The following is a 27672-nucleotide window of genomic DNA, read 5'->3' as shown; positions in this document are numbered from 1 at the left end:
ATCTCGAAAGACAACACTGTTAGGCAGGAAATACTCAGCAGGACACAGAAAGCATCAAACTTCTACAGTCAAGTCAGAAATCTTCTCTGAGACTGCAAGATATCACAAAAAGCAAAAACAATCATATACCACACTTACTTTGTACCAATCCTCACGTATGGTACCCTACTAAACAAAGACTTCAGTAGAATCCAAGCAGCTGAAACAAGATTCATTAGAACCATGAACCGAACTATCACAAAGGACAATATCAGAAATGAAGTGAATAGAAAAGTAGCTGGTATCGAGGTTCCTATTACCAGTGTCATAAAGAAACGCAGACTTCAGTGGTATGGGCACATAATGAGAATGAACAGGGAAAGATCTGCCAGAAAATATTTTGATCTTAATCTCCTAGGAAGAAGATGACAGGGAAGACCAAGAAAAAGCTGGATATAGACTGTAAGATTAGATGTGGAGGAGAGAGGACACAAATGGGAGTATGTACTGGAACAGAAGACAGAAGGAAATGGCGAGAGCTTGTACAACACACCCGGAAAACCTGAGGTGGGAAGTGATGATGATGATGATGAGTGATGAAGCATGGCTACACTTAAATGGCTATGTAAATAGTCAAAACAATCACTACTGGTGTGCAGAAAATCCCCACCAGCTGCATGTCTGTCCACTTCATGATGTAATGATAGGAGTTTGGTGCACAATAAATGCTTGCAGAATTATAGGGCCTATATTTTTCCGTGAAACAATAAATGCTGATAGATATATAGACCTCATTCTCAGACCATTCTTTCAAGAGCTGACAGAAGAAGAAAGGAGTAATGGTTACTTTATGCAAGATAATGTGATGGCACACACTGCTAATCAATCTATGGAGGTAATATGGGAAGTTTTCGAAGATCGTGTGGTTAATTATCCCCCTAGATCTCCTGATTTAAATTGCTGTGATTATTACCTGTGGTGGATGCTGAAGGGAAAAGTGTATGTGAACAACCCTCACACAAGAGAAGAACTATAATAGAACATTACACACGTTATTTCGAACATCACGCAGGCTGAGATTCGCTGAGTGTCTGCAAACCTATTTACGAGGTGTCAGGCATGTTTGACAGCTGAGGGACAACATTTTGAACATCAAATGTAATGCCAGGTAGGTTTTAGATTAATAGTTTCACTAGAAATGGATTTCTATAAGTGTGAATTGCCATGAGTAGTTGGGAGGAAAAGCGTGCATTATACCGGCTAGCGATGGAGCGTCATTGCACCACGTGCCGTGCTCTGAGTGGTGCTGCAGAGCGAGCCAAAAATAAGACCCTGTATTACTGGTCCAAGGAATGGTACTCCTGTTTGAACTATTTTTGGCTTTTTTTTAAATGCTATTTGTTCATGGCATCAACCTCTAAAAATATTTTGTCACTACTTGCACCATATGTTATGAACCTGCGTGTAATTGTAATTGCAGAAGTGTAAAGTGTTGAATGTGAGGAAAGGAGCATTTATGATGACACAAACACCCAGTTCCCAGGCCAGGGATATTAATCATTTACAATTAAAAACCCCTGACCCAGCCGGGAATCGAACCTGGGGCCGCCGGGTGACAGGCGGACGCATTGCCCCCTACACCACGGGGCCAGACTTATTTTTGGCTTCCTTAGTTTATCGTGAATTGTAACTCTCTGGATTCTATTTGTAAGGAAGCTGACTACAAGCCTCTACATTATATACAAACACCTACTTTCTCTAGTGATTTAATCATATGTTGTGATATATTGTATTATATGCTTTTTAAGTTCAGGAATACTATCTGCGTTTGATGAGAAGTCACAGCAGTTTGTAGGCACGGCACGAGAAACAGACACTACACTCTAAGCTACAAACATTACTCATGAAGACTGTGTGAGCTCTCTGAAACAGATGCATGTTCATATTTAATCTGTTCATTTTAAATGTGTAACTAAAGCACAATTGCTCTACCACTTCACAACAGCAACTCAGTTTGCAAGAGTCATCAAGAACAGAACAGAACAGAACAGATATTTATTATCAGGTCTTGAGACTTGAGATAGGTGCATACGCAGCAGCCATACTTAACCCTTGCATATCTTGCCCCGCAACCATAGTATTATTATAGTAAAACTGTAATCGACAAAACAGTAATTGTTCGAATGTTGATGCATTAATACTAGATGATAGTCAAAATCACTTAATGAGCTGAAATACAGTAATACTTCGATCATTAATATAATTAATAGTAAAACATATAGTTTACAATACCACAATGTTTAGTTCAAACACAAAAATGAGGATGATGTTAAAGGTTCTGCTGTAAACATTTCAGTGTTTCTACCACATATAAAAGGAAATATTCTATTATTTAAATTGTATCTATAGGTCAAGCAGGTTTTCCAACTTTCCAGACTAGCACTATAATGAAGTTTGTGAAAAGTTATATTTTTCTCCTTTTTCCTTCTCATTTTACTTCCCTTTTCACTCTGGAATTTGAGGTTCTTCATGGTTGCAACTTGCTCTGACCCTGCAGTCATAATGTGTCAACATTTACAAAAATTGCAACCATTTCCTATGTGTATATTTTTGGCCAACTTTTGAGTTAAATTAAATGACTGAAGAAGTTCCTTTTTCTCTCTTCCACTAGAGCCTGTTCTTCCTTTCTGTTCTGTTTCTCCAGAGTGTTAGGGCTGGACCTTGTTGAGGACTGTACTCTCTTGACTTCCAAGAGGTCAGATGAGGCATGTTAAAAGAAACTGATACTATATGTTATTTATATATGCACTGAACCAAGAAAATTATTCTGAATGTCTTTCAGATGATAAGGATCAGAAGAAAAGTCAGAAAGTGCTCGCTGAGTTGGAGAATATTGATGATGAATGTGACTCAAATAATATAGCATTTGTGAAGATAGACAACGATGAGGAGGCCAAAGAGTATGGTATTGATACTTTACCTACTCTAGTTTTCTTTGAGAAAAGGATACCACATGTTTATGAAGGTAAGGAATTCCCATCTTATAGCAATTTTACAATTGCATTATCATCATCTTTACGATAGAAAATAATTTGCTTTCTAGTGCTTTTAGAAGTTCATATATTAATTTTATACTAGCTGTAGTAGCCGTTGTTGATGGGACAATCACATAGCATGTGCATGATTATATTTTTGTCCTCCGCATCTACTTCCTGCCAATATTTAGGCAGGATGCAGCAGTAATCTCATCTATCAGAGATGAATGGCAGCAGAAGAGAGAAAGTACATCGCTACAAACAATGGTCTATGTAATAATTTTTTGAATTTTTGATATTTTAGGCCTTTCATGATGTTAGGTTATCTAATGTAAAAGGAGTCCTTCCTTCTTTCATGACTCCCTCTTTTCTTATTTTTCAAGCAAACGTTTCTTTATAATTTTTTTCTAATTTTTATGGTCATCTTCACAATTTTCCTTGTTGATATAGGTTGATGACCATGCGGTCTTACATTTTAAGATAATCATGACCAAAAACATCTTAACATGACCAAACAATATTTCCACGTTAGCAATGCTCAGTGCTGATAGTCTATGGACTAAGCAACAAAAGTCTAATTTCATCAATTCTATTATCACATTTAGTGCATTGAAACTGTATAAGACATAAATGATTGGAAATTTTATTCTCTATAACTTCTGTTATGTAGTCCTTTTCCATTGGACCAATAACAAAGGTATTTAAAAATTAAATTTTAGGTGCCTTCCCCTAAACTACCATTTCATCCTGCATGAATAAAATTATATTTATGACCTAGACTCTCATGCCTCATTTACCAAATTTGCATATTGATTTTCATAAATTCACCCATTTGCTCATGGCCCAGCATTGATAAACACTTAACAACAAAAATCGAAATTAATGAATGTCTGTTAACTTTAACTTTAGTTACATAGTATTTTATCTATAGGACCACTAATAACATAATTTTGAGAATTCATTTTTAGGCCTTCCCCTAAACTACCATTTCACTCAGTGTTTGTTCTGATCTTTTCTGTAGTTCCTTATCTATGCATTGTATACCGTTCATATATTTTTGGTTTAAATCTTTTTATGTTTGTCAGTTTCTTATTTTCTATTTTATTGTGCAAATTATTATTTCTAATTCTTCCACATCATCTCTAATATCCTTAATCCATTTTACTTGTTGCTTCAGATTCCAAAGTTTCTCTATACCATAATTTTTCTTGGTAATCTGGTTTCTGGTGTCCTCATAATGTGACCAAAGAAAGAGATCCTCTTCTCTTCTTCCATACAGTATCTGTGGTGGGCTCAAGTTCTCTGTATTCCACTTCATATCTATTTCAAATATGCATGTTTTATTTTGTATTTTATTTACTTAATTACAATCACTTTTTCAGATTTCTGCTTTATTAATTCAGTCATTTTTTTATGGATATACAAAATGTCTCTTCATTACTGACATTCCTACAAGTCTTCTTCCATGTAAAAGTGAAAAAGTAATGCTCTATGTGAAAGAAAAAAGACTTATGAAGTAAAAAGGATTGTGGGAGAAGAGAAATGTTGGGTGAATTCCAAAATCTTCAGGAAGATAGTAAAGGAAACATGAAGATACTGTACAGCCTGGTTGACAGAGGACATCACAGCACTACAAACAGTGAACAGGAGAAAACAAGAGATTAGAAACAGAATGAAGACCTATTTTGATACACTCCTGAATGAGGGAGAAACTGCTGAAGAGGTGGAAGAAAGGCTAAGGGCTGATGATGTTCCAATTACTTGGTCTGAGTTGGAAATTGCACTAAAAATGATGAAAAGTAGGAAGTCGCCTGGGATCGATTAAATTACGCTGACATGATCAAAGCTGCAGGCATACCTGGAGTGCAGTGGCTGCACAGAACTTTGAGAGCAATATGGATGAAAGGTATTACTATCCCTTTATTTAAAAAAGGATGCAGATGAAAGTATGCCAACTACAGGGGTATCACACTTCTCTCCTATGGTCTGAAAATAATGAAAAAATTATTGAAAAATTATTGAAACCAGACTGTGGGCAGTGATGAAACCTGTCCTGGAAGAACAGCATGGATTCGGAGCCAATAGAAGTACAACAGATCTGATCTTTCCTCTAAAGATGTTAATGGAACAGCACTGGGAGAGAAGGAACGACTTACTTGTAGTATTACTTTATTACATGTTATGAGTCTCATTATGATAGCTGTATTGGAGTACAGAATGTAAAAGTTTCAAACAAATTTATTAAAAAACCAAAGTGGAATGGTGGTTTTTTAATAAATTTGTTTGAAACTTTTACTTGTAGTAGTCTTAGACCTAGAAAAGACATACAATACAGTCATATGGAAGTGCCTCAGAGAACTGGGAGTGCCTGAGTATCTGATAGGTAAGGTCTAGATGCTCTTGTGTAACTGTGGCAGCCGTGTCTATGCTGGGATGGCCATTCAGAATGGTTTAATACCACACATGGTGTCAAGCAAGTGAGTACACTCTTACCATTGATATTCATTAGTGTCATGGACAAATTTCTTAGAAACCTACAGGGAGAATGAAATGGAGAACTACACACACTGTTGTTTACTGATGATGAAGCCATCTGGAGAGAGACAGACATAGAGGTACAAATTAGGCTGGATGAGTTGGTAGCAAAGTTCAAACAGTACCTATCAGATGAAAATTAGCACAACATGAACTGTTGCTTTGAAGATACAGGTTGCCACATAAAGCTTGAAGGTGAAAACATTCTATGTGTAGGCTACAGGTATTGAAATGCCTAGGCAGCATGATTTACAGTGTAGGTATTACAGATAAAGAAACAGTGAACAGAGTGGCAAGCAGTCCCAACTTCTACAACCTTGTAAGACATCTACTTTGGGATAACAAAGTGCCTATGAGGACCAAAGTTGACTCTGTATAAGTCACACTTTGTTCCCATTCTCACATACAGTCTAGAAACATGTACACTGAAAGAGGGAGAGAAGTTAGTAAATTGCAAGCATGTGAAATGAAGTTTCTATGAACTACCCTCCAAAAAACATGCAAGGACCATGCCAGGAATGATGACATCAGAATGGAACTGGAAGTGGACTTGACAGAAGAGAAGCTAAGGACTTCAGGACTGATGGTATGGACATGGAGGGCCTGGCACGAGAACTTCACATGCACACCTAGAAAGAAAGGTTGAAGGAAGAAGGCCAGTGGGAAGACCTAGCAAGAGATTGCTACACCAGCTGAGAGAGTATATGGAGAGAAGAGGAGGGAATTGGGAGTCAGTGGTGAGAGAGAAGGCATTTCTGGACAGACAACGATGGCGAAGACTCATTCAACACCACCCTAGGGATTCTATGATGATGATGGTGATCATGAAAGAAAAAGATTCATGGTGTTATGTTACTAAACATCCTTCCCTATAAAGATACAGCCATCACTGGCCCTGATTTTTGATTCTAGGAAGTCTGACTTCTTACTTGCTGACATTTTACTTGGCATAAATAATTTATGTCTGTGACTGCAGACATTTAGTCACCAATTTGTTAATATCATCAGATATAAATAGCCATTTAATACTGCCCAGGTTGTGAAGGTCAAAGGAAGAAGTATGTCTTCACACAAACTATAAGAAACAACCATTCTTGTGCCTCTAAACCGCACACTGGACCTTCAGTCCCTCAAAGTTAGAATGTTTCAGAGCAACTTTGCTTTCTTCGACCAACTCTTTGTCACCATTTACACATGTTGGTAGAGAGGGTTGTTCTGCATGTTCTCATTGGTTGTCCCTGCAATTAATTTGATATGGAGAACATAGTAGCTAATTTTCATAAAGATCACCATTTAATTTTTCTATGTTAATTATATTTTCTATTCTGTACAATGCTACTCATCATTATTGACAGTATCTTCTGTATTTTGATGTCCAGGGGACCTCACACAAGAAGATGAACTACTGGGCTGGCTGCTGCACCAGAAGCGCCACAGTGAGATCCCTGAGGTCACCGACGAGATGCTTGAGAAGCTCATCGACAGCGTACCCTACCTCGCTTGTCTCTTTTGTAAGTATTCTTCCTTCCAGTAGCTACCAGTTCCTTAGCTGAATCATCAGCATAGTGACCTTCATTTCAGAGGGCCTTGGGTTAGATTCTTGGCCAAGTCAGGCATTTCAAATGTGCATAGCTAATTCCTTTGGTTTGGGGACTGGGTATTTGCTTTCTTCTACATACAACACACACTATTACCAATAAATATGTGATAGGAATACATTCCTCCATATCTGGTTGACATTGGAAAGGGCATCTGACCGTAAAACTGGGCCAAATCTCCATGAAACGCAGACTCTTAAGTAACTGGTAGGAGCAGAAGAAGAAGAAGAAGCTGAGATTAGGCTCTGAACTTCACATACTGTGATGTCCCCAGATGGCTGTGAACTGAGATTCAATTATGTAGGGTAGTGAAACTTATCTTTTGAGTACGGTACTCATATTTGCCTGAGTCTCACTTTCATTATATTTATTCTTTCTCTTTTACCATGTCCCAAATACTAATGGAAAGTATAGTAATATGCAGATGAAGGTGGTAAAGATCTCTGAAAGGGGAAGACATACAGGAACCTCATCCATCGTACTTATTATATTCCAGTACTAATCTGTGACTTGGATAATTAAAGGAAGAGATGTTAGTAGAGTAGAATGAAATTCTTGAGGAGTAGGATAGGAGGTCAATATGTCGACAACTCAAGAAGAATGCACGAGCTGGAAGGAGAGGACTTAGAGACAGATAGCTCAGAGTGTTGACAGAGAGCAGGACCTGGAAACTGTGCTAGGTGATGTGGATCCTTGGGACTAAACCAGGCAAGCCCTGACGATGACCTCAGGTCTATATCTTGAGAACAAAGATACCTGGAATGTTTTTACACATGTGTCACCCCAAGAAAATGGTTAACATCCATGGCTGAGTGAGCTGTGTGGGCAGGTTGTGCAATATAACCATTATGTTTCCCAGTCTGTCAAAACGAATGCAAGATTTAAAAAATACTAGAACTACCTGGAAAAGAAAACATTTCCGATGTTGTTTTAATCTTGCATTGCTTTTGACTGAATAAAATACTTTAAAAAGTTTATGTGTTAACTAAGTTGAAACCAGAAAGAATATGGCTTCTATTTTAGGAGAAATATTAAAGATTTAATCATGAATGATTAATTCTACTGAGTTAGGAACTAGTGTTTGTGCTGTTCCCAATATTTCTGAAAATTACCTACCTCACCTAAAACTATCCTTCACCACACTAATATGCAGTTTTTTAACCATGGTGGATGCTGCCCATTGCCTTATGGACTGCACTAGGCTAGTAACAGGTACCCAAAATGGTAGCCAACTGATATCTTTAAGGAAACTACAGAAATATTAACAAGACTGCTAAACTCTAGGAGAATAATTTATAAACCAGGTGATCACAGAACTCCTATCCCTTGGTGGGTTGTTGGTCTCTTCTGACATGGCGGTTACCCACAAAGTCTTTAATTCTCTGTCCCTCTCCCAATAGTGCTAATATTAAAGAAAACTCACCTTAAGAACAGAATAAGTATTAAAAGAAGACCTTATCCAGGGGGTATCTGCAATGATGTTACAAACTTTCAGGGATGATGGAGGATGGATCAATATGAGATAAGTAACTGTAGTCTGGAAACGTTCGAGTCAAAAGTTATTAATGATTATGTAGTAAACCCTTTTTTTCTTCCTCCTTGCTTAAATGCATCAATTTGTTGCCATAGGACCTAGCTGTGTCAGTGCGACGTAAAGCCACTAGCATCATAAATGCATCAGTGTACACAGTGGCGCTCAGAGATGTACTACCCATGTTCCCAGAACACATCCCACTTGCTCTTCGTCAACGGATGTGGTTCCAACATGATGGAGCCCCACCTCAATTTGGACTGAGAGTTTGTAAACACCTTGAACATTCTCTGCAAAGTGGATAGGAAGAGGAGGTCCTGTTTCGTAGCCTGCTTGTTCACCTGATCTCACCCCATTTGATTTCTTCTTGTGAGGCCATGTGAAAAGTCCTGTGTATGAGACACCTGTTGAGACTGAAGAGGATCTCTTGGCAAGAATTCTCATTGCCTGCGACACTATTCAAACAACACCGGGATAGTTGAACAGGGACAACAGAACTTTGTGCGATGATGCAGCGGGACACCATTTCAAAGATTTGTTATAAATGGAGCAGCTTGTGAAACTTCTGCAAATGAATGGACTTAAATGAGTAGAATTTTTCTTTTGACTCGATTGTTTCCAGAATATGGTTCCTTATCTCGAATTGATCCATTTGCCATCCTCAATCATCCCTGAAAGTTTGTAACATCATCCTGTGTGTTGGCTTGATTTAGACTGTTGCTCTGGCAGGAACTGTGAACCTCTTTGTTTTATTGTTTTAGATGACAGAGATGACAAACAAGACATCAGAGTGCTCAATGAACTGGAGAATATTGATGATGAACTGGAAAAGGAGGGAATTGTTATTGTACGTATAGATAACGATGCTGAAGCCAAGGAGTATGGCATTGACCACTTACCTACCCTCGTGTACTTTGAGGACAAGATTCCTGCACTGTATGAAGGTAACAAACTTAATGTTCATTGGATGTGAATTTTTAAAGTGATATTAACAGGCTGAGGAAGTAACATACGGGTTTTGCAGGTGACCTCATGAACGAAGAAGAACTCCTGCAGTGGCTCATTGTACAGAAAACAACATCAACTATTGAAGAGGTCACAGATGAGATCTTGGAGGATCTTATTGAAGAACACGAGTATGTGGTTGTTTATTTCAGTAAGTATTAGAGTAGTTGTCATCTTAGCTCTACACATAGCATGTTGTTAAAGAAATATACTTGGATCTTCTACTGTCCTTGACAGGTGGCAAATGTGAGGAGGGAGAGGAATGCGACAACATCCTCGATGAACTTGAGAACATAGATGATGAGCTCGATGAGGCCGGCATAATTTTTGTTACAACAGAGGATGCTGCCATTGCAAAGAAACATGGCATCAGGACCTTCCCAACCCTAGTGCTTTTCCGCAACAAGGAGCCCTTGGTTTACAAAGGTAAGTGGAGAATCATTTCAAGTAAATACTGTACCTGTACCATACTTTATACTGAGTACATCATGTATCGTTACAAGTGATAATTGCACAACCACCTTACACTACGTATAATCACAAATAATTACTACACAAACATTGTAGACTGAGTATCTTTGGAAATGATAACTGTACAACCACTTTAGACTGTGTCATCATCATCATCATTATCATTGTACAGTTCCAGTTTCCCGGGTACTGTTTATTATTGCAAGTGACTATTCTCATTTTAAAACCCATATTGAAGATCAAATGAAAGTAAAAAAACCAAATTTATTATCCCACCTATTCAATACCGTACCGTACTCAACTAGCTTACAAAATTAGAATTTTATCCTTATTTTATTGCTAAATTATTAAAACATGGTACATGTTTCGCTCATTTTCTGAGCATCTTCAGTCACTTTTAGAATCTTAAGGCTAATTAGGAATATTGGTTTGTCATTAGCAAGCTTAAAATTATGCAATTTTTAAGAAAACATGGTTAAATACAATTTTCTTGTATATTGTGTCAAATGGTTGTGACCTAAGTATAACAGTCATTCACATTCAATTAAAACTATTATAGTCATAATTTTTTTTTTGTTTTTTTTTTGTTCTTTTTTTTTTTTTTTGTTTTGTTTTGTTTACCGGTACTTAAAATGTTTAACCAAAATCTTGAAGAATCATTGTCACTTCTTATAAACTTGAAAAAATAACTATAATACACTCTCAAAATCATTTTATGAGAATAGGCTAAAGAAATATTATGTTTGTCATCTTGCTATCAGCAGCTCATGTTTTACCATTTCTTATTGTAGGTATCGGTATCGATTGTTACACACTTGAATTGACATAAGTTGAAACTTATTGTAATCCAACTTTACAATTATATTGTTCATGATTTAACATTAGAACGGCAAAGAATCTGACATTCCTAGAACAGCAGTAAGGGGTCATTTTGGCCTATCATAAGAAATGCTTGGAAACGTTCAAAATAGAACACAATAAAACATGTATTTTCTTCTTCTGGGTTTCCACAACTTTATATTACACATAAGGACATGACATTCGTGTATGTACCTTTTATGTTACTAATGGACACATGAATAATCACAAACAACTGCACCATGTTTCTGTTTTTCTAAAGAGTTTTCACAAAATTAATCAATTGAACACATTTTCGCAGTCAATCGTCCACATTGCAACAATTATACATTTTCTTAAAAATCACATTTTCACACACAACTTCTACTTTTCATGCACATTTTCCGCACATTGCTTTGAGGCACTTGCTGCAGGCATCGCTAGACTTGTTGCCTTTACACAGACCAACTTGGCACTTCTTCCGCTTTCTAGATGGATACGGTCCCCAGCCTCCTCCTCTTGTTGTTGTTGCCCTTGCTCGTGCCGTCTTGTTAGTTCACTTGCCAGCTGCAGGATGAACTTCTTCTGCTTTATCTTCCTACCCATTACTTGCTTGTACTTGACCCAAGCATTGATAGCTGTTAGGTCCAGGATATTGTAAAAGACATGCATTGGCCACCTCCTGCATGCTCCCTTGGTGATATAATTACGGGACATTTGGTCGACCACTCATGCTTGTTTGTCATAAATTGGGTAAACCTGCACCTGGTTTTGCTGGGAAGTAATTGTTCATCACCTGTAATATTTTCACTCGGGCGGTAGCAGTGAATACCATTTTCTACAAATTTGTACCAAATTTCAGAGACAAGAGCGAACCTGTTAACTGGCAGGTGTTCAGCTTGGGTTGATTTCTCATCAAAACGGAGGAATCTGAGAAGCTCTCTAAATCTATCTCTTGACATTGTGTCCTTCATGAATTGCTATCCACAAGAACGCAACCATAGTTCATCCACAGACACACTTTTCGAACACAGGACACCGTGGGTGTACATGATGGCAATCATAGCCTCCAACTCCTCGAGCAACACGGTCCAGTCTGGGAAGTTCTTTCTGAGCATTTGATTCTGTGTGTCATTTCATTAGATGAAGCATTGATTCATCAAAGAGGAGACGAAAGGCACTAATGGCCGAGTCGTAAACTCGGTGGAAGGAATATGTTGTGGGACCTCCCTGCTCCCTCAGGATGTTCACTGAAGCCCGCCTTCTAGTTGAAGAGTTTGAATCCAGGACCTCCCACTCGGTTCCGTCTTGGGCAACCATCTTTACTGATGAAACACCTAACTGAGACTGAGACATTCGGGGTGAGTTCGGAGACAGATTAGCATTTTCAACTTCTCCTGTGGATAATTCATCCTCTGTCTCGTGACCTTCATCTTCACTTGTCTCTCTTGTCTCAAGCAAAAAATCACCATCTGAATTGGAAAGTTGACCTTCAGACTCATCGTCTGAATTTTCTAGCATACGAGACACCTCGTCAGCAGAAAGATGATCGTAGCACGACATGCTTGTAGGAAGAACACTTTCTAAATGATGAGATGAATACAATAATCCCACTAACTGGAACACTCATCTGATAGTAATAATATTATTTGCTTTACGTCCCACTAACTACTCTTTTACGGTTTTTGGAGACACCGAGGTGCCAGAATTTTGTCCCGCAGGAGTCCTTTTACATGCCAGTAAATCTACAGACACAAGGCTGACGTATTTGAGCACCTTCAAATACCACCAAATTGAGCCAGGATCCAACCTGCCATGTTGGAGTCAGAAGACCAGCGCCTCAACCGTCTGAGCCTCTCAGCCCAGCTCATCTGACAGTAAGAGCTCAACAATACTAATAATAACGGCCGTATACACACTGTTGTCTGACAATGCAAACTGCTGTAATAAGGAATATTGTACAAGAGTCAAAATGACCCCTCCCACTGTCCAGGATATGTCATATCAGAAATCAATGAAAATGTAAATATTTTGCTGGGTGCAATACATCACCATAAATGGGATGAAAAATGATGATAAGTCAAGATATTTGAAGAAAAATGATACAAGAATGCACATGTTATTAAAGAAAAATTGAAGGTGAGTGTCATTTTCACACCTTGCGCTGTTCTAGTGTTAAAAATCTGTGTGTATGAATAGGGCATGAGTCAAAATGGATACTCAAACTTAAGACTTGGTCAGTCGGTCGGTCGGCTGGTCGGTTTAAGAAAAGTGAGCATTTTCGTTAACAAAAACTTCCTTCCATCTTGAATATCAAATGGTATGACTACGTCTTCAGTCTTGCAGTTCTTCAGAAAGTGTGCATGAACAGTGGAGGATCCTCTCTCTTTGGCCATCAGCTTCAGTGGAGTGGGTATGTCTGCTGTACAAGCGAAACCAGGCTTCCTGTATGATGAACTTTCCTCAGGCACAAGACCCCATGGTGGTGTCCCTTTGAAGTGATCAGCTTAAATGAACCATGAAATTTTCAAATATCAACCCTCTAACCTGGGAACTGCTTGAGCAAGAGCACTGCAGGCAAGAGAAGTTTAAATGACAGATACGCATACTCTATCAGATGCAGCTTTGTCATCCCCCACCCATCGAGTGCAATCTATGTGCACAAATGTTTCACAGTAGAATTGGCTTGTTCAGTCATCAGAAGTACAAGCACAAACATTGAGTACAAATGGATTGTGAGCAGGAGATATTGTATTCTCGGAAACGAACATGAACCAATAGCGATTACTTCATTATACGCCATGATACTTGGAAGACTGTTCTTTTTCTTCGTAAGGTATATTTTCCTGTACATTGCTGTGTTTCTTGTTAAAACTGTGATCTCTACCCTAGAATGTGCACCAAGCGATGGGAGGAGAATTTTGATAGACAAATGGTTCTTTTCAAGTATCTTGTTTAACAACTTCAAAAACTTCCTTACTTATATCTCTATCCTTGAGTTAATTGTTTATTGGTAACGTTGCCAAGTATGGCTGCTATGCTAATGTGTCATATTTGTATTGTTGCAGGTGACCTTGATGATGAAGATGAAGTCCTTTCCTGGTTGACAGATGAGGACACTTTGGAAATCCCTGGCCGTATTGAAGAAGTTAATATTCGCATGTTGGAGAAGATCCTCAAGGACAACAGTCATGTTGTTGTCTTCTTCTGTGAGTATCATGATATTAGCCCCTGTGCCAGCTCCCTCACCCAGTGTCGGTTATTCCCATAATACGAACGTATAGCGGCCATCTTGCACCTTAGCCCCTGTGCCACCTTTCTCACCCAGTATCGGTTATTCCCATAAGACCAATGTATAGTGGCCACATTGCACATTAGCCCCTGTGCCAGCTTTCTCGCCCAGTGTCAGTTATTCCCATAATACCAACGTATAGCAGCCATCTTGCACATTAGTCCCTGTGCGAGCTACCTCGCCCAGTATCGGCTATTCACATAAGACCAATGTATAGGAGCCATCTCGCACATTAGCCCCTGTGCCAGTTTCCTTGCCCAGTGTTGGTTATTGCCATAATACCAACATATAGCAGCCATTTTGCACATTAGCCCTTGTGCCAGCTCTCTTGCCCAGTATCGTTTATTCCCATAAGACCAATGTATAGTGGCCATCTTGCACATTAGCCCCTGTGCTAGCTCCCTTACCCAGTATCGGTTATTCCCATAAGACCAATATATAGTGGCCATCTGGTACATGTGCCCTATGCCAGCTCCCTCGCCCAGTTATTCCCATAAGACCAATATATAGTGGCCATCTTGTACATGTGCCCTATGCCAGCTCCCTCATCCAGTTATTTCCATAAGACCAATGTATAGTGGCCATCTTGCACATTAGCCCCTGTGCCAGTTCCCTCACCCAGTATCAGTTATTCCCATAAGACTAATGTATAGTGGCCATCTTGCACATTAGCCCCTGTGCCAGCTCCCTCGCCCAGTATTGGTTATTCCCAATAGACCAATGTATAGCAACATCTTGCACCTTCTGATAAGAGTCAGCAAGAAAAATCTCAGGTAAATCAACTTCCTTCAGAAATCAGAAAATTAAATTTTAATTCCAAAACACTACTGGGTGAAAAAAATGGAATGTTACAAAATCATATGCTTTGAATAATTGAAATACAAAATGCAGTAAATTGAATTAAGCTTGATCCAATGGCCAGTATATAACCATTAACTCAATTATGACAAAAATTTGTGTACCTGTTTTTTATCCCTGACCCTTCATCTAACAGTGGCCAGTGCATTTGCATCACCAAAGCTAATTTTGTATTATTACTTCTGATTGGTATTCTGGTCCAGCTGCTTTGCCATTTTTCATACCATATTATGCCATACCATCTGAAGTCTGGGAGATTCTCAGCTGAGTCGGAGCTGAAGACTTTGTGCCCCTTTCTAATTGCATTCCTCAATATCTGGAGCAGTTTCCAACCACAGACTGGTCTGCTTGGAACATAAGGCTCTCCATCCACCACTTCTCTTCTGTCACTTGCCCAGTTCCCTTCTCTTGCCTCGATGCTCTTCTTTACATCTTTCAGCCACTTGTCCCTCAGTCCACCTGTATGTCTCCTTCCCTTCTCCTACATGTTATTGATGAAGATGACTTCCCTATCTCTGCCTTTCAAGCACTACCATACCTATCTGGAAGGGTAAATGTGACATTGGTGAATGCTCCAACTATGGCTCAATCTGCCTACTCTGTAATTTGTTAAAAGTCTTTGAGAGAGTTATGGATAATACAGATGTTGATTCCCATAGGGAATTGACAGACAACTATGCAACTTTGCTCATACCTTTCCAAACCATTATGTCTATATCAAGGGGCTTAGTACAATGGATGTGATCCATGCAGCGCACCTACTCATAGAGAGAAGACCAAATCTCTACATCTGGCATTTCTGGACCTGAAGAAAGCTTTCGATAGGTTGTCGCAAGAACTTATCTGGAGGGCACTCCGAGCACATGAAGTCCTAGAAGTCTATGTCCATAGGTCCAAATTCTGTACCAGGATGTCACAATTACGGTTTATTGTCCAGCAGGAACTCCGCCTTCATTATCAATCACTTTTGGGGAACCACCAGTGAGCTGCGCCAACAAGCTAGAATATAATGCATGGAGTGGCTATCATGCTGCCATCTTTGAAGAAAGTTGAACTGGCAGTCACCATGTCTTAAATATACCTCAGTAGGTGAAGCGCTGTATAAGTAAGTGCAGAACAGAGTGGGAAAATTTGACATTTTCACACAGATGTTATTCATTAGGTATAACATTTGGAGATTATTTGAGTTGATGATGAAAATATTGGATGGAAAGCATAACTAGTTGATGCGCAGAAGTTTTCGTTAAGCAGAGATTCCCTACAGAATCGCCAATGTACTGTAACATAAAATAGAAGAAACAAAATACGTAACAATTTGTTTTTTCTTGAAGTGATATGCAGTATTGTTGAAAATTATTAAATCAATTATATATATATATATATAAAGATCTCATTAAAACTACCCCATTTAAATACCTTGGCTCCTATGTCAGCTTAAATGATGAAACACCTCTTAACCCCACTGGTCTGTTACGGTCACAGTGTGTATGCCATGGGATTTGAAATGCCCACTACATGGATTTTTTAACAGTAATTGCCTTTTTCAAAAGATAGCAGAAAGAGGCAGCTTTCAGCCACACTCAGAGCTGTTAATGCTGAGAGATGTTGTGTACCTTTACAGTCATTTTATATTTTAGAACACTGCACACATGTTTTGAGTTTATTTGTGAACATGGGAGGTCCTGGTGAAGTTATTGCTGACACAGAAATAGTTCATGTACTCGTTAATAGTGGCTGTGAAAATAATTCAAGTTGTGACAGCGATAAAGAAAATGAGTCCACTATAAATTCCAGTGAATACAGTGTTGCTGATGACTTAATTCATGATAATAGACTAAGAAATGAAAATGCATGGGATAGACTATAGCATCAAGTCCCAGTATTGACATACAGCTGTCCAGGGATACCGAGTTTAGCATGTTTATAATATGGTTTTTAATATTATGTAGTGTGTTATTGTGATTGCATGTTTTTGATCATTTTTACCTCCTCCTTTGGACATTATTCATATGATACCACACTCAGCATTGGCAGTAGGCTAGAAATAAAGCATGCAATGGGCACAGCCCAGGGTATTACAATGTTACGCTTGAGAGGTCAATGCTCAAGCTGGAGTAAACTCAGCATGGTTGAAATGGCAGCAACTCATCAGAGTTCTCAAGGGACAAGTATATAACTTTCGTAAGACCTGCTGCTGTCTATGGTTCAAAATGCTGACCAGCCTCAGTAGCACATGAGCAAGCCCTCCATGGAATGTAAATGAAAATGCTCCGTTGGTCGTTGGACGTACAAAACTCAGCCAGGTCAGACAGGACCATATCAGACAATGGATGGGAGTTGCACCAGTTCCAGACAAGATGTGAGAAGCTTGCCTCATATGATACACACATGTTGTAAGAAGAGACAGCTGTCTTGTACAACCCAGGAGGAAACTGTCTCAAGGAAGACATGAAGATCGTTGGTGTCAGACCTGCACAGGACCTAATGGAGATGGGTGTGCCAAGTTTTGGACCCTGAAATGCTGTGGGAAATCCATTAAAATAAGAAAACTTTTGACTGATATTTTACAGACTAACACTGAAATGTCCTTTTATTTTCTTACCATAGATCCTCCTGTGGGTGGGGGCAATATAATAACACCCACAGTATCCAATACCTGTCGTAAAGAGGTGACTGAAAGGGGCCCCAGAGTCTGTCAACTTGGGAGTGAGAGTGGGTGACCACAGGGCCTTTTATCTTAGTGCTAACATTACTTTCACTTACTTGCCAGGCTTCTCACTTTCATCTATCTTATCTGACCTTCCTTGCTCAACTCTTGTTCTTTTCCCACTTTAAAACTATTAAGTTCCAAGGACTAGGAAGCCCTTTATTTTCACACCCTTTGTGGTCCTTCCCTTCCTTTAGCTGATATCTTCATTTTTTTAAGTGTCAGATCGCTTCCAGTTTTTTCCTCTGAATAGTGTTAATGGAGGATAGTTGACTAGTTGTACTTCTTAAAACAATAATCACCACCTCCACCACCACCACCACCACCACCTTTCCAGAGACATCTCTGACAGAGGTAAGCTGTATGCACACATACCACCCACTTACCAGTCTTCAAATCTCTGACAGGGCTGTGAATCAAACCTGAACCTCTGCAAATGGCAAAACAGAAGCATAACAGACTGTAATGAAGATGTATGTATGATAAGATAAAATATCCCCTCTGGGAGAGCACTGTATAATACATCCACGATACCCCCTGCTTGCCTTAAGAGATGACTGAAAAGGGACCACAAGGGCTCTCAAATAGGGACCGTAGATGGGTAACCATGGTGCCCATAGCTGAGTCTAGCACTTATGCTTTAATTCTCCAACACAGTGTTGGATGAGGAAAAGAGGACATGATGATGATTATGTGATTTGTTTAAAAGGTTTCAGAGTAAATGTTCTTCAGATTTTCAAAGAAATACTTCAATGTAGTCACTGTAATTTCTCTTATTGAAGTCCGATTGAGGTTGAGAAAACTTGTAGCATTTGACGAAAAGGAGAGGAATTGTTCCTCTTGAGTCAACTGTTAATCCAGTGACATCAACATCATCCAACTGGTACTCCCATCTAATGTTAGGTTGAAGGAAGAATCCCACCTTCCAATACTTATTTGTTTTTTTACTACTAGTCTATGTAACATATTCCAGCTTAAAATCTTGTTACATTATTTAGAAAAGTATGTTCCATTTCTAATGCAGAACATTTTCAGTTTAAAAAAGAGTACAAAAATTGGCACAAATGAAATAAAAACATTTATGATGATGATGATGATGATGATGAGATAAAATGTTCCTTCATGTTGAGCCAAAACGCTCAACAAGTCAATGTTCAAGCTTGAGATAAAATCCATATGTAAGGGATCTTCTTTCTTGAAAATGCTGGAGAAATATGTACCTACTTTAAATATCTTGAGGATAGACTTAAAATGTTTTAAATGTAAAATTTGAAGTATGATGACCGGGGGAAACTCCTTAAAAATAACCAAAGGTGAGCTTCAGTTTTTGTTACAAAGTTTTAAGATGTTGAAGGGAGTCTGTAATAAAAGGAAAGGAAAATTGTTTTAAAAAAAAAAAACCTTGCGTGAATATATGGTGATGGAGTGTCAAAGGAGCAATCAAAATGCTTACCTCCTGGCCAATCCCGCTATGTTTATTTCTTCACTTACATCGTCAGCTAACTGAGAGGAGCTGTGAGAAGAGCACAAGGCAAAAGAGGGGAAATGGAGGAGAAAGGGAAATGTCATGAGGAGTGAATCCAACGGGAGGGAGACGTATGGGATATTTATCCGGATCCTTTATGATGGCCTACCTGCATAAATCTAGATTGGAAGCCTCTTTTATCAGTATATTTATATTATCAGTTATTTCATTTACTTTCTGACTAGGGTTTTGTTTCTGATCAATCTCAATATAAATGTTTTCTAAAATATTCCTCAGTTGAGGCTTATTTAAATTTTGGAAAATGGTTAAGTCTCTTTCTATTGAAGTAAAATTATGATTATATTTGGTCTTGTGTAAGCTCATGCCTGAATATGTCTTGTATTTTTCAGCATTTTCATGTTCCTGGTATCTTGCTAGGAAATTTCGTCTTCTTTGTCCAACATAAGAAATAGCACAGTCTACACACTTGAGTTTATGTATCCCCGAATTTACCGAATTTAAAAATCTATTATTACTCGCAACACTATGGTGATTGAATATTAGATGTTAGTTATTATTACTGATACAAAAGGCTATATTGAAACTAAATCTCTTGCAGATGTTAGTGATTTGATAAATATTTCCGTTGTTGTAGGTGAGGCTGGCAAAGTTTTTCTTTTCACGTTCTCTTTTTAGCAATGTTTGAGGTTTACTTTTTATTTTGTTTATTAATCTATCAATGTAGATTTATTTTTATAACCATTAGTTATTGCTATTTTGTAAATAAGGCTAATTTCTTTCTGAAAATCATTCTTAGACAAGGGAACATTATAAGCTCTATTCAACATGCTTATAAAAGAACTTCTTTTACATGCTTCATGGTGATGTGAATCTTTCCGTATAGTATTTATGCTTTGAGAGGTCCAGAAAATTGAGTTTATTGTTATTCTCAGTTTTTAATGTAAATTTTATAAAAGGGTCTAAAGTATTGATTTGGTCTATCAAATTGGCACTACTATTGATTTGTTCATCTACAATTACAAAAAATGTCATCAACAAACCTTAGCCAGACAACAATACCTTTTTCATTGTTTAGAATTTTTTGTTTCTCTAAATAAATACATAAATAAATTAGCCATGTGAATCCCCTAAGGGCTATGGCCTCCTGCAATGCAGGGACAGTGCTCAGTTCAACTCATCAGGTGAGCAGGTCCTGAAGAGCATTATTATGTTGGTTAATTCCTAGTTTATTTCATGAAAATATACTACTGCATATTGCACATTTGTGTAGTCTCACCCCTGAGCGAATGCAATTGTATTTTTCGAGATATAAAATTTGCAAAAACGCACTGTTATATTATTGACACTTGTACACTTTTTTCCCAGGGAGGATTTAGATTCCTTCTTCATGAAAGCGAAACCTTGCACTCTTCGTTCTTCCATAGCTTCTTCTCCGAATGTTGTACATGTTTTTTGTAAGTTCCCGAGCTTATGCTCCGTTGAAAGTCTCTTGACATACATTACATGTGCATATCCTCCTTTTCCTATGCGTTCCGTGCTGAGTTAGCAAAACACTACTTCATGCAAATGTCTTAATGTCTGTTTGACAACAGTCTTGCTACTTTCCCGAGTGATCAGAAGATGACCATCACGATATCCTCTTCGTTGGCGTATACAATTGTATGTTGTATACTTCGCCCCTGTCCTGAGAACGTACTTCAACATACTTTACACCTGTGCAGGTTCTTTCCGCAGTGTACGCGAGGATTATAAATTTATATCAACCGCTTCATAAAAACCTCTTTTTGTATTGGCACTTTTACTGTTTTATCCCAGAGTGATCAAAGAGGTGACTTTCAGGTTTCCCTCTTTGTGGAAGCGCACCGTTGTATATTTCACTGTTGCACAATTTATATAATACGTGTCTTAATCGACCTATCTTATCACAGAGCTTGAACCAAATGTGTACCCCGTAAGGTTAGTGATCTCTACACACAATTTTTCCCAGCTCTTTCCACTCATGCCTTATATTTGCTTTTCTTATCCATTGTTTTCCTCCCCATCTCGCAAACCAGTCTGCCCATCTAGTTTTTTACCTGCCCACATTCTGTCTTCCTTCTCTGGGATCCCACATTGTCATTTTGTAAGTCCACAGATTTTGCTCCAGTCTCGCTACTCATCCACCCCATTTCCATTTTAGCTGATTGGCTGTCGTCAGAGCGTCTTTCATGCCAGCTCTCCTTCGTATATCTTCGTTTCATATTCTGTCTCTCAAGGAGACCTGGAGTATTTTTCTTTCCATTTTGCACTGGTATATCTGGATCATTTGCCTTTGTTTTAGTGTTAGTGTCCAGGTTTGGCATCCATATAGTACAACCAGTATCACACATTTTTCTAGGACTTCTGCTTTAAGGGTGAGTTTCTGAGTTTTGTCTGTCAGTATGAACTTTAGAGGCCAGAACCTCTTCCATGCTTGTCCTATTCACCGTTTGACCTCTTTCTCTGAACAGTTTGAGAATGATATGTTCTGGCCAAGGTATACACATTCCTCTACATATTCCAGTATTTCTCCATTTATGCTAACTGGAGTTTCCAATGCATTGGTCATCAACTTTGCTTTTCTTGGGTTCATTGTCAGGCCCGCTTCTTTGCTGGTGTTGTCTAATTCTATTATGATTTGTTCTAGCTCCATTGCCGACTCTGCCACCAATACGATGTCGTCTACAAACCGTAAGTGCGTTAGTCTTGCTCCATCTATTTTGGTGCCATATTTTTTTTTGCCAATCTAGTCTTCTGAACTGATTCTCCAGTAAGCATGTGAATAATTTTGGTGAGAGAGGGTCACCTTGCTTAACTCCTCTTTCTATCTTGATATTTCTATCAAATGCTTTATTGTAGTCCACAAATGCTTCATAGACATCCAGATTGAATTCTTGTGTTTTTTCGATCAGTTGATTCACTGCCTGTAGGTGGTCTTATGTATGGTACTGTAATTTGTTCTAAATCCTGCTTATGTCACTGATTGTTGTTCGTCTAGTGTCTTCGTCATTCTCTTAGTTAGGATCTTCATGAAGAGTTTGTAAAGATTTACAATTAGGTTGATAGGTCTGTTGTTATTTATATCATCTTTGGCTCCTTTTTTGTGCAGAAGGATGATGGTGCTTTGTTTCCACTCCCTTGGTATGTCTTCCAATATGAGTATCTTAATCCATATTAATTTCAGCTAAGATGCCTGATGCTGGGGCTCCCATAGGGAGACATTTTTGTTGGTACATTGGTATACTGTATCATTGAAAGAAAAATTATTGTTGTTGAGGGTGAATTCCAAAAGTTGCATGAATTCTTCAATTTCATGGTTAATAAGATTTTTGTGTGTCCTCTTAAGTTGTTCTTGATTATGTCAAAGCTCTCTTTTGTTGGGATGCTGAAATACATATTGGTAATGTCAAATGAATTCAAGGTGAAAGATGGTTTCAATTTTATGTTCTTAGCAGTTTTACAGAATTCAATTGAATTTCTAATTGTAGTTCCACTTTGCAAGGTGTTGTGCTTTCTTAACCCTAGACAGGTGGCGCTCGTTGATGCAATGTGAGAGGTGGCATGGGGTACTTTCTGACCACTATGTTTCTCTAATAACAAAATTATGTATTTTTATGTACCAGATATTGATGTATTAGGCTCATGAACTCAGTAGCATGATGTGTTGTCAAAAATAAATGCATATATCATATATTGACTAGCTTCACAGCATATGAATGTTATAACAGTAAAAAACTTGTCATGCACAGGAATAATCTTTATTAGACACCTTATCTCGATTCAGGTGACCACCTCAGATTCTGCTAACTACATAATGCTATTCATGCAGTGGTAGGGAGAGGTCCTTCCAAAATAATTATGTTACAGGAAATAATTATCCTCTTCATGACAATCCATAAAATCGTGATCATTTGTTTGTGAGTAGGCTATAATTTCCTCTGACTCTTTCAGTTTCCAGGTTCGTACAGTTTACAGTGAGTTGCAACATATTATCATTCGTGAAAATAATGCCTCAAGGTTCTTCAGGTGATAATGCACTTCTTGCTGTGAGTATCACTCACAGTAAATGAGTGCAATGTTGTGGGTTCGAGTACGTGAGTTTTCAGGAGGAGAAATTTTTGTCAATTTTGTAACACCATCCTTTCCTGTTATGGTCAAAAACTGTTGAGAAAGGTAAATCATCACCACTAATATTTCCTACTTCATCATTAGTGCTCTGCCCCGTATCACTGTTAGAGTCTACTACTTCTAATTCATCCTCACTCTCACTAAAACTTCTTCCTCGTCCACAGTCAGTAAAAGAGATGACACCCTTGCCTCATACTCCTCATAACACTTTTCAGTGATAAGGAAGTGACTAAATGAATTCCTAACATGATTACACAAGTAACTCACTGGGTACACTAGACATTGTTCATGTTGCACTTCTGAAGAATGGGACTGGTGGCGCGGAGTCTAACGAGTCACTTTATTACACCAAGTGACAATAATCTCTCTCTCTAACAATGACGAGCTTTCCCTAGAATGCAACTGATCTCAGACAAAAGGCAAAGAATGTGTGAAGAGGTATGTGACAGCCAAGGTCTGTAAGTTAAAAAATAAGTGCAATCTAACAAAATAAATTTGTCCAGGTCACAAAATACCCCATGCCACCACTCCCGGGTTAAGGAACTGTGAATAAATTTAGAGGTTTTATAAGTAGGACTATTCTTGAAATTAATAATCGACCTTAAGGGTGTGTCAGGTTTGTGTATTTTGGGTAAATCTCTTGCTAAAGGTAGTCTTGGGTTCATACTAATTAAACCAGAAATTTCATTATCATTAAGGATGAAATTAATGTTCTTAAGTAACTGTTTCAATTTTCTTTGGATAGAGTTGGTAAGGTCTTTTTTTATTTTATTTTAGTAAAGGTGTTGCTTGAAAAAAATGCTTCATTTGTTTCTAGGTATTCTTTCTTGTACATTACCTTTATCGGCATTTGTAATTATAAGACCGTTGTCATTTATTTTTTGTTTTAAACTTTTGAGGTTTTTAGAGAAAAATGGTGCATATTATCTGTCTGATCTTTAAATAGTTCTGGAAATTTCTTTTTTGAACTTCATATTTAATCTCAGTTTGTTTATTTACTGGGAGTTGAGCTGATCCACTTCAGCAATGGTGGTTATATATTGGTTCTGATGATATGAATAATGTAACAAGATTTTAAGCTGGAACATGTAGCAGAAAAAAACCAGTATTGGAAGGTGGGAGTCTTCCTTCAACCTAACCTTAGTTGTGTTGATGCCAATATGGGGAAATAATGGAATTTATAAGTCGGTATTCCCAACATCGTACGACATGGAGTGTCGAATAGACTTTTTTCCGCCCTTCAAAAATCCGACTACCTCTGCCGGGTTTGAACCTGCTATCTTGGGATCCGGAGGCTGACACTCTACCGCTGATCCACACAGGCAGCTAGGTATTCCCATTGACACAATGAGATGGTTGACTTCTTATTCTCATTGGCTTGTGTTTCAGAACTTTCAAACCTGATTGTTGGATCAATTATAAGCCCTTTTGATGGTCTCCGAAGGCTACCATGTTAATTCAATAGGTGATGTCTGTAATAGACACAACTTGGACCTCTTTGAAGACTGTAAAACTTGAGTTATTCTGGTTACATACTGACTTGGACAGATTAATCAAACCAATCTCACTGAGTCCTCAAACTGTCATTTGTGCAAAATTTTAATTTTTACTTTATAATGGCAGTATCACCTGCAAATCCTCAGACTATTGACGACTTAATATCAGCTTAATATCCTCCCCTGTGAACCATATGATCTTGCCACGGTTGCAATGAAGTAGATACCTGAGCCGGAGGTGCAACCATATCGGACGGGTATCCGTTGAGAAACCAAACTAACAAATGGTTTATTGAAAGTGGGGTACCAGCCTTCCGGAAATTGCAAGGGTGGCAGTCTATATGATTGACTGATATGGCCTTGTAATAACACTCAGCATGGCTTAGCTGTGTTGATACTGCTACACAGCTGAAAGCCATGGGAAACTACAGCCATAATTAACTCCCGAAGACATGCAGCTCTCTCTGTATGAATGATGTACTAATGATGGCTTCCTCCTGGGTAAAATATTCCAGAGGTAAAATAGTTCCCCATTCGGATCTTCAGGTGGGGACTACACGAGAGGAGGCGATCATCAGGAAGATGGATACTGTCATTCTGCAAGTCGGAGCGTGGAACGTTAGAAGTTTGAATCGATGTGGTAGGTTAGAGAATCTGAAAAGGGAGTTGGATAGAATAAAATTAGATGTAGTTGGTATAAGTGAAGTACGTTGGCAGGAAGAACAGGAATTTGGTCAGACAACTGCAGAATTATCAACACAAAATCAAACAGTGGAAATGCATGAGTTGGTTTAATAATGAATAAGAAAATAGAATAGCGGGTAAGCTACTACAAATGGCATAATGAAAAGATTATTGCTGTCAAGATAGACACCAAACCAATACCCACCACAGTAGTGCTGGTCTATATGCCCACTAGTTCAGCAGATGATGAAGAAATCAAGAGAATATATCAAGAGATAGAACATTTAATACAATATGAAAAAGGTGACGAGAATCTAATTGTGATGGGAGACTGGAATGAAGTGGTAGGCCAAGGAAAAGAAGGTAATACAGTTGGAGAATTTGGATTGGGGCAAAGGAATGAAAGAAGAAGTCAGTTGGTTGAAATATGCACTGATCATAATTTAGTCCTTGCTAATACTTGGTTCAAGCACCACAAACCATGGCTGTATACGTGGAAGAGAACCTGGAGACACTGGAGGGTATCAAATAGACTTCATTATGATTAGGCAGAGATTCAGGAACCAGGTGTTGGTTGGATCACAAAACTTTCTCAGGAGTAGACGTGGACTTTTACTTGTTGGTCATGAAATGCCACCTGAAACTGAAGAAATTAAAGAATGGAAGGAATGCAAGTAGATGGGATCTAGACAAGTTGAAAGGAAAGAATATGAGGAATTGTTTTTTAAGGAACAAGTTGCACAAGGACTAAATGAAAAGGCTGAAGAAAATGCAATTGACGAAGAATGGGCAGTCATGAAAAATGAGGTCAGTAGGGCTGCTGAAGAAATGTTAGGAAGGAAGGAAAGATCAACCAAGAATCAGTGTATAACTTGGGAGATACTAGACCTGATTGATGAACGACAAAAATACAAGAATGCAAGAAATGAAGAGGGCAGAAAAGAATACAGGAGAATAAAGAATGAAGTGGATAGAAAGTGCAAGATAGCTAAGGAAGAATGGCTAAAGGAGAAGTGCAAGGATGTTGAAAGTTGTATAGTCCTAGGAAAGGTAGATGCTGAATACAGGAAAATCAAGGAAACCTTCAGGGAAAGGAAATCTAAGTGTATGAATATTAAGAGCTCAGGAAAACAATTTCTAGGAAAATAAGGCAAAGTAGGAAGATGGCAGGAACATATCCAACAGTTGTAATAAGGTAAAGACATAGATGATTTGGTTCTGGAACAAGAAGAGGCTGTTGATGCTGATGAAATGGGAGACCCAATTTTGAGGTCAGAATTTGACAGAGCTGTGAGAGTCCTAAAGAGGTACAAGGCATCTGGAATTGATGACATTCCCTCTGAATTAGTGACTGCCTTGGGAGAAACCAGCATGGCAAGGTTATTCCATCTAGTGTGTAAGACGTATGAGACAGGAGAAGTGCCATCCAATGTTCAACAGAATGTTGTTATACCCATTTCCAAGAATGCCGGTACCGAGCTCAATAGCTGCAGTCGCTTAAGTGCGGCCAGTATCCAGTATTCGGGAGATAGTAGGCTCGAACCCCACTGTCGGCAGCCTTGAAAATGGTTTTCCGTGGTTTCCCATTTTCACACCAGGCATTTTCACACCAGGCTGTACCTTAATTAAGGCCACGGCCGCTTCCTTCCCACTCCTAGCCCTTTCCTGTCCCATCGTTGCTGTAAGACCTATCTGTGTTGGTGCGACGTAAAACAACTACCGAAAAAAAAAAAAGAATGCCGGTGCTGACAAGTGTAAAGACTACCACACCATTAGTTTAGTATCTCATGCCTGCAAAATTTTAACACATATTATTTTCAGAATAACAAAAAGACAAGTTGATGCAGAGTTGGGAGAAGGTCAATTTGGCTTCAGAAGAAATGTAGGAACACGTGAAGCAATCCTGACTTTACGTCTGATCTTAGAGGATCGAATTAAGAACGCAAAGGCATCCGATGATGTTGATTGGACCAAGCTATTTGAGATTCTAAAGGTGATTGGGATCAGATACC

At 38.5% G+C, this 27672-nt stretch overlaps 1 protein-coding gene across 4 annotated transcripts in view; it reads left to right on the top strand.

Annotated features, from left to right (window-relative positions):
* hlk (hulk) overlaps window positions 1-27672 on the top strand; it is a 369077-nt gene that overhangs the window by 208708 nt on the left and 132697 nt on the right. For all 4 annotated transcript variants that reach the window (XM_067136216.2, XM_068225214.1, XM_067136215.2 and 1 more), the window contains 6 exons: window positions 2822-3004; window positions 6929-7060; window positions 9440-9622; window positions 9703-9834; window positions 9921-10109; window positions 14060-14200. In XM_067136216.2, the coding sequence (XP_066992317.1) occupies window positions 2822-3004; window positions 6929-7060; window positions 9440-9622; window positions 9703-9834; window positions 9921-10109; window positions 14060-14200 (960 nt within the window). The remainder of the gene's footprint in view (window positions 1-2821; window positions 3005-6928; window positions 7061-9439; window positions 9623-9702; window positions 9835-9920; window positions 10110-14059; window positions 14201-27672) is intronic.

The sequence above is a fragment of the Anabrus simplex genome, chromosome 1, assembly GCF_040414725.1.
Source record: "Anabrus simplex isolate iqAnaSimp1 chromosome 1, ASM4041472v1, whole genome shotgun sequence".
In the NCBI taxonomy this organism is placed as follows: domain Eukaryota; kingdom Metazoa; phylum Arthropoda; class Insecta; order Orthoptera; family Tettigoniidae; genus Anabrus; species Anabrus simplex.
Note: the sequence above shows the minus strand (reverse complement) of the source record. Positions and strands in the feature narration are given on the sequence as shown.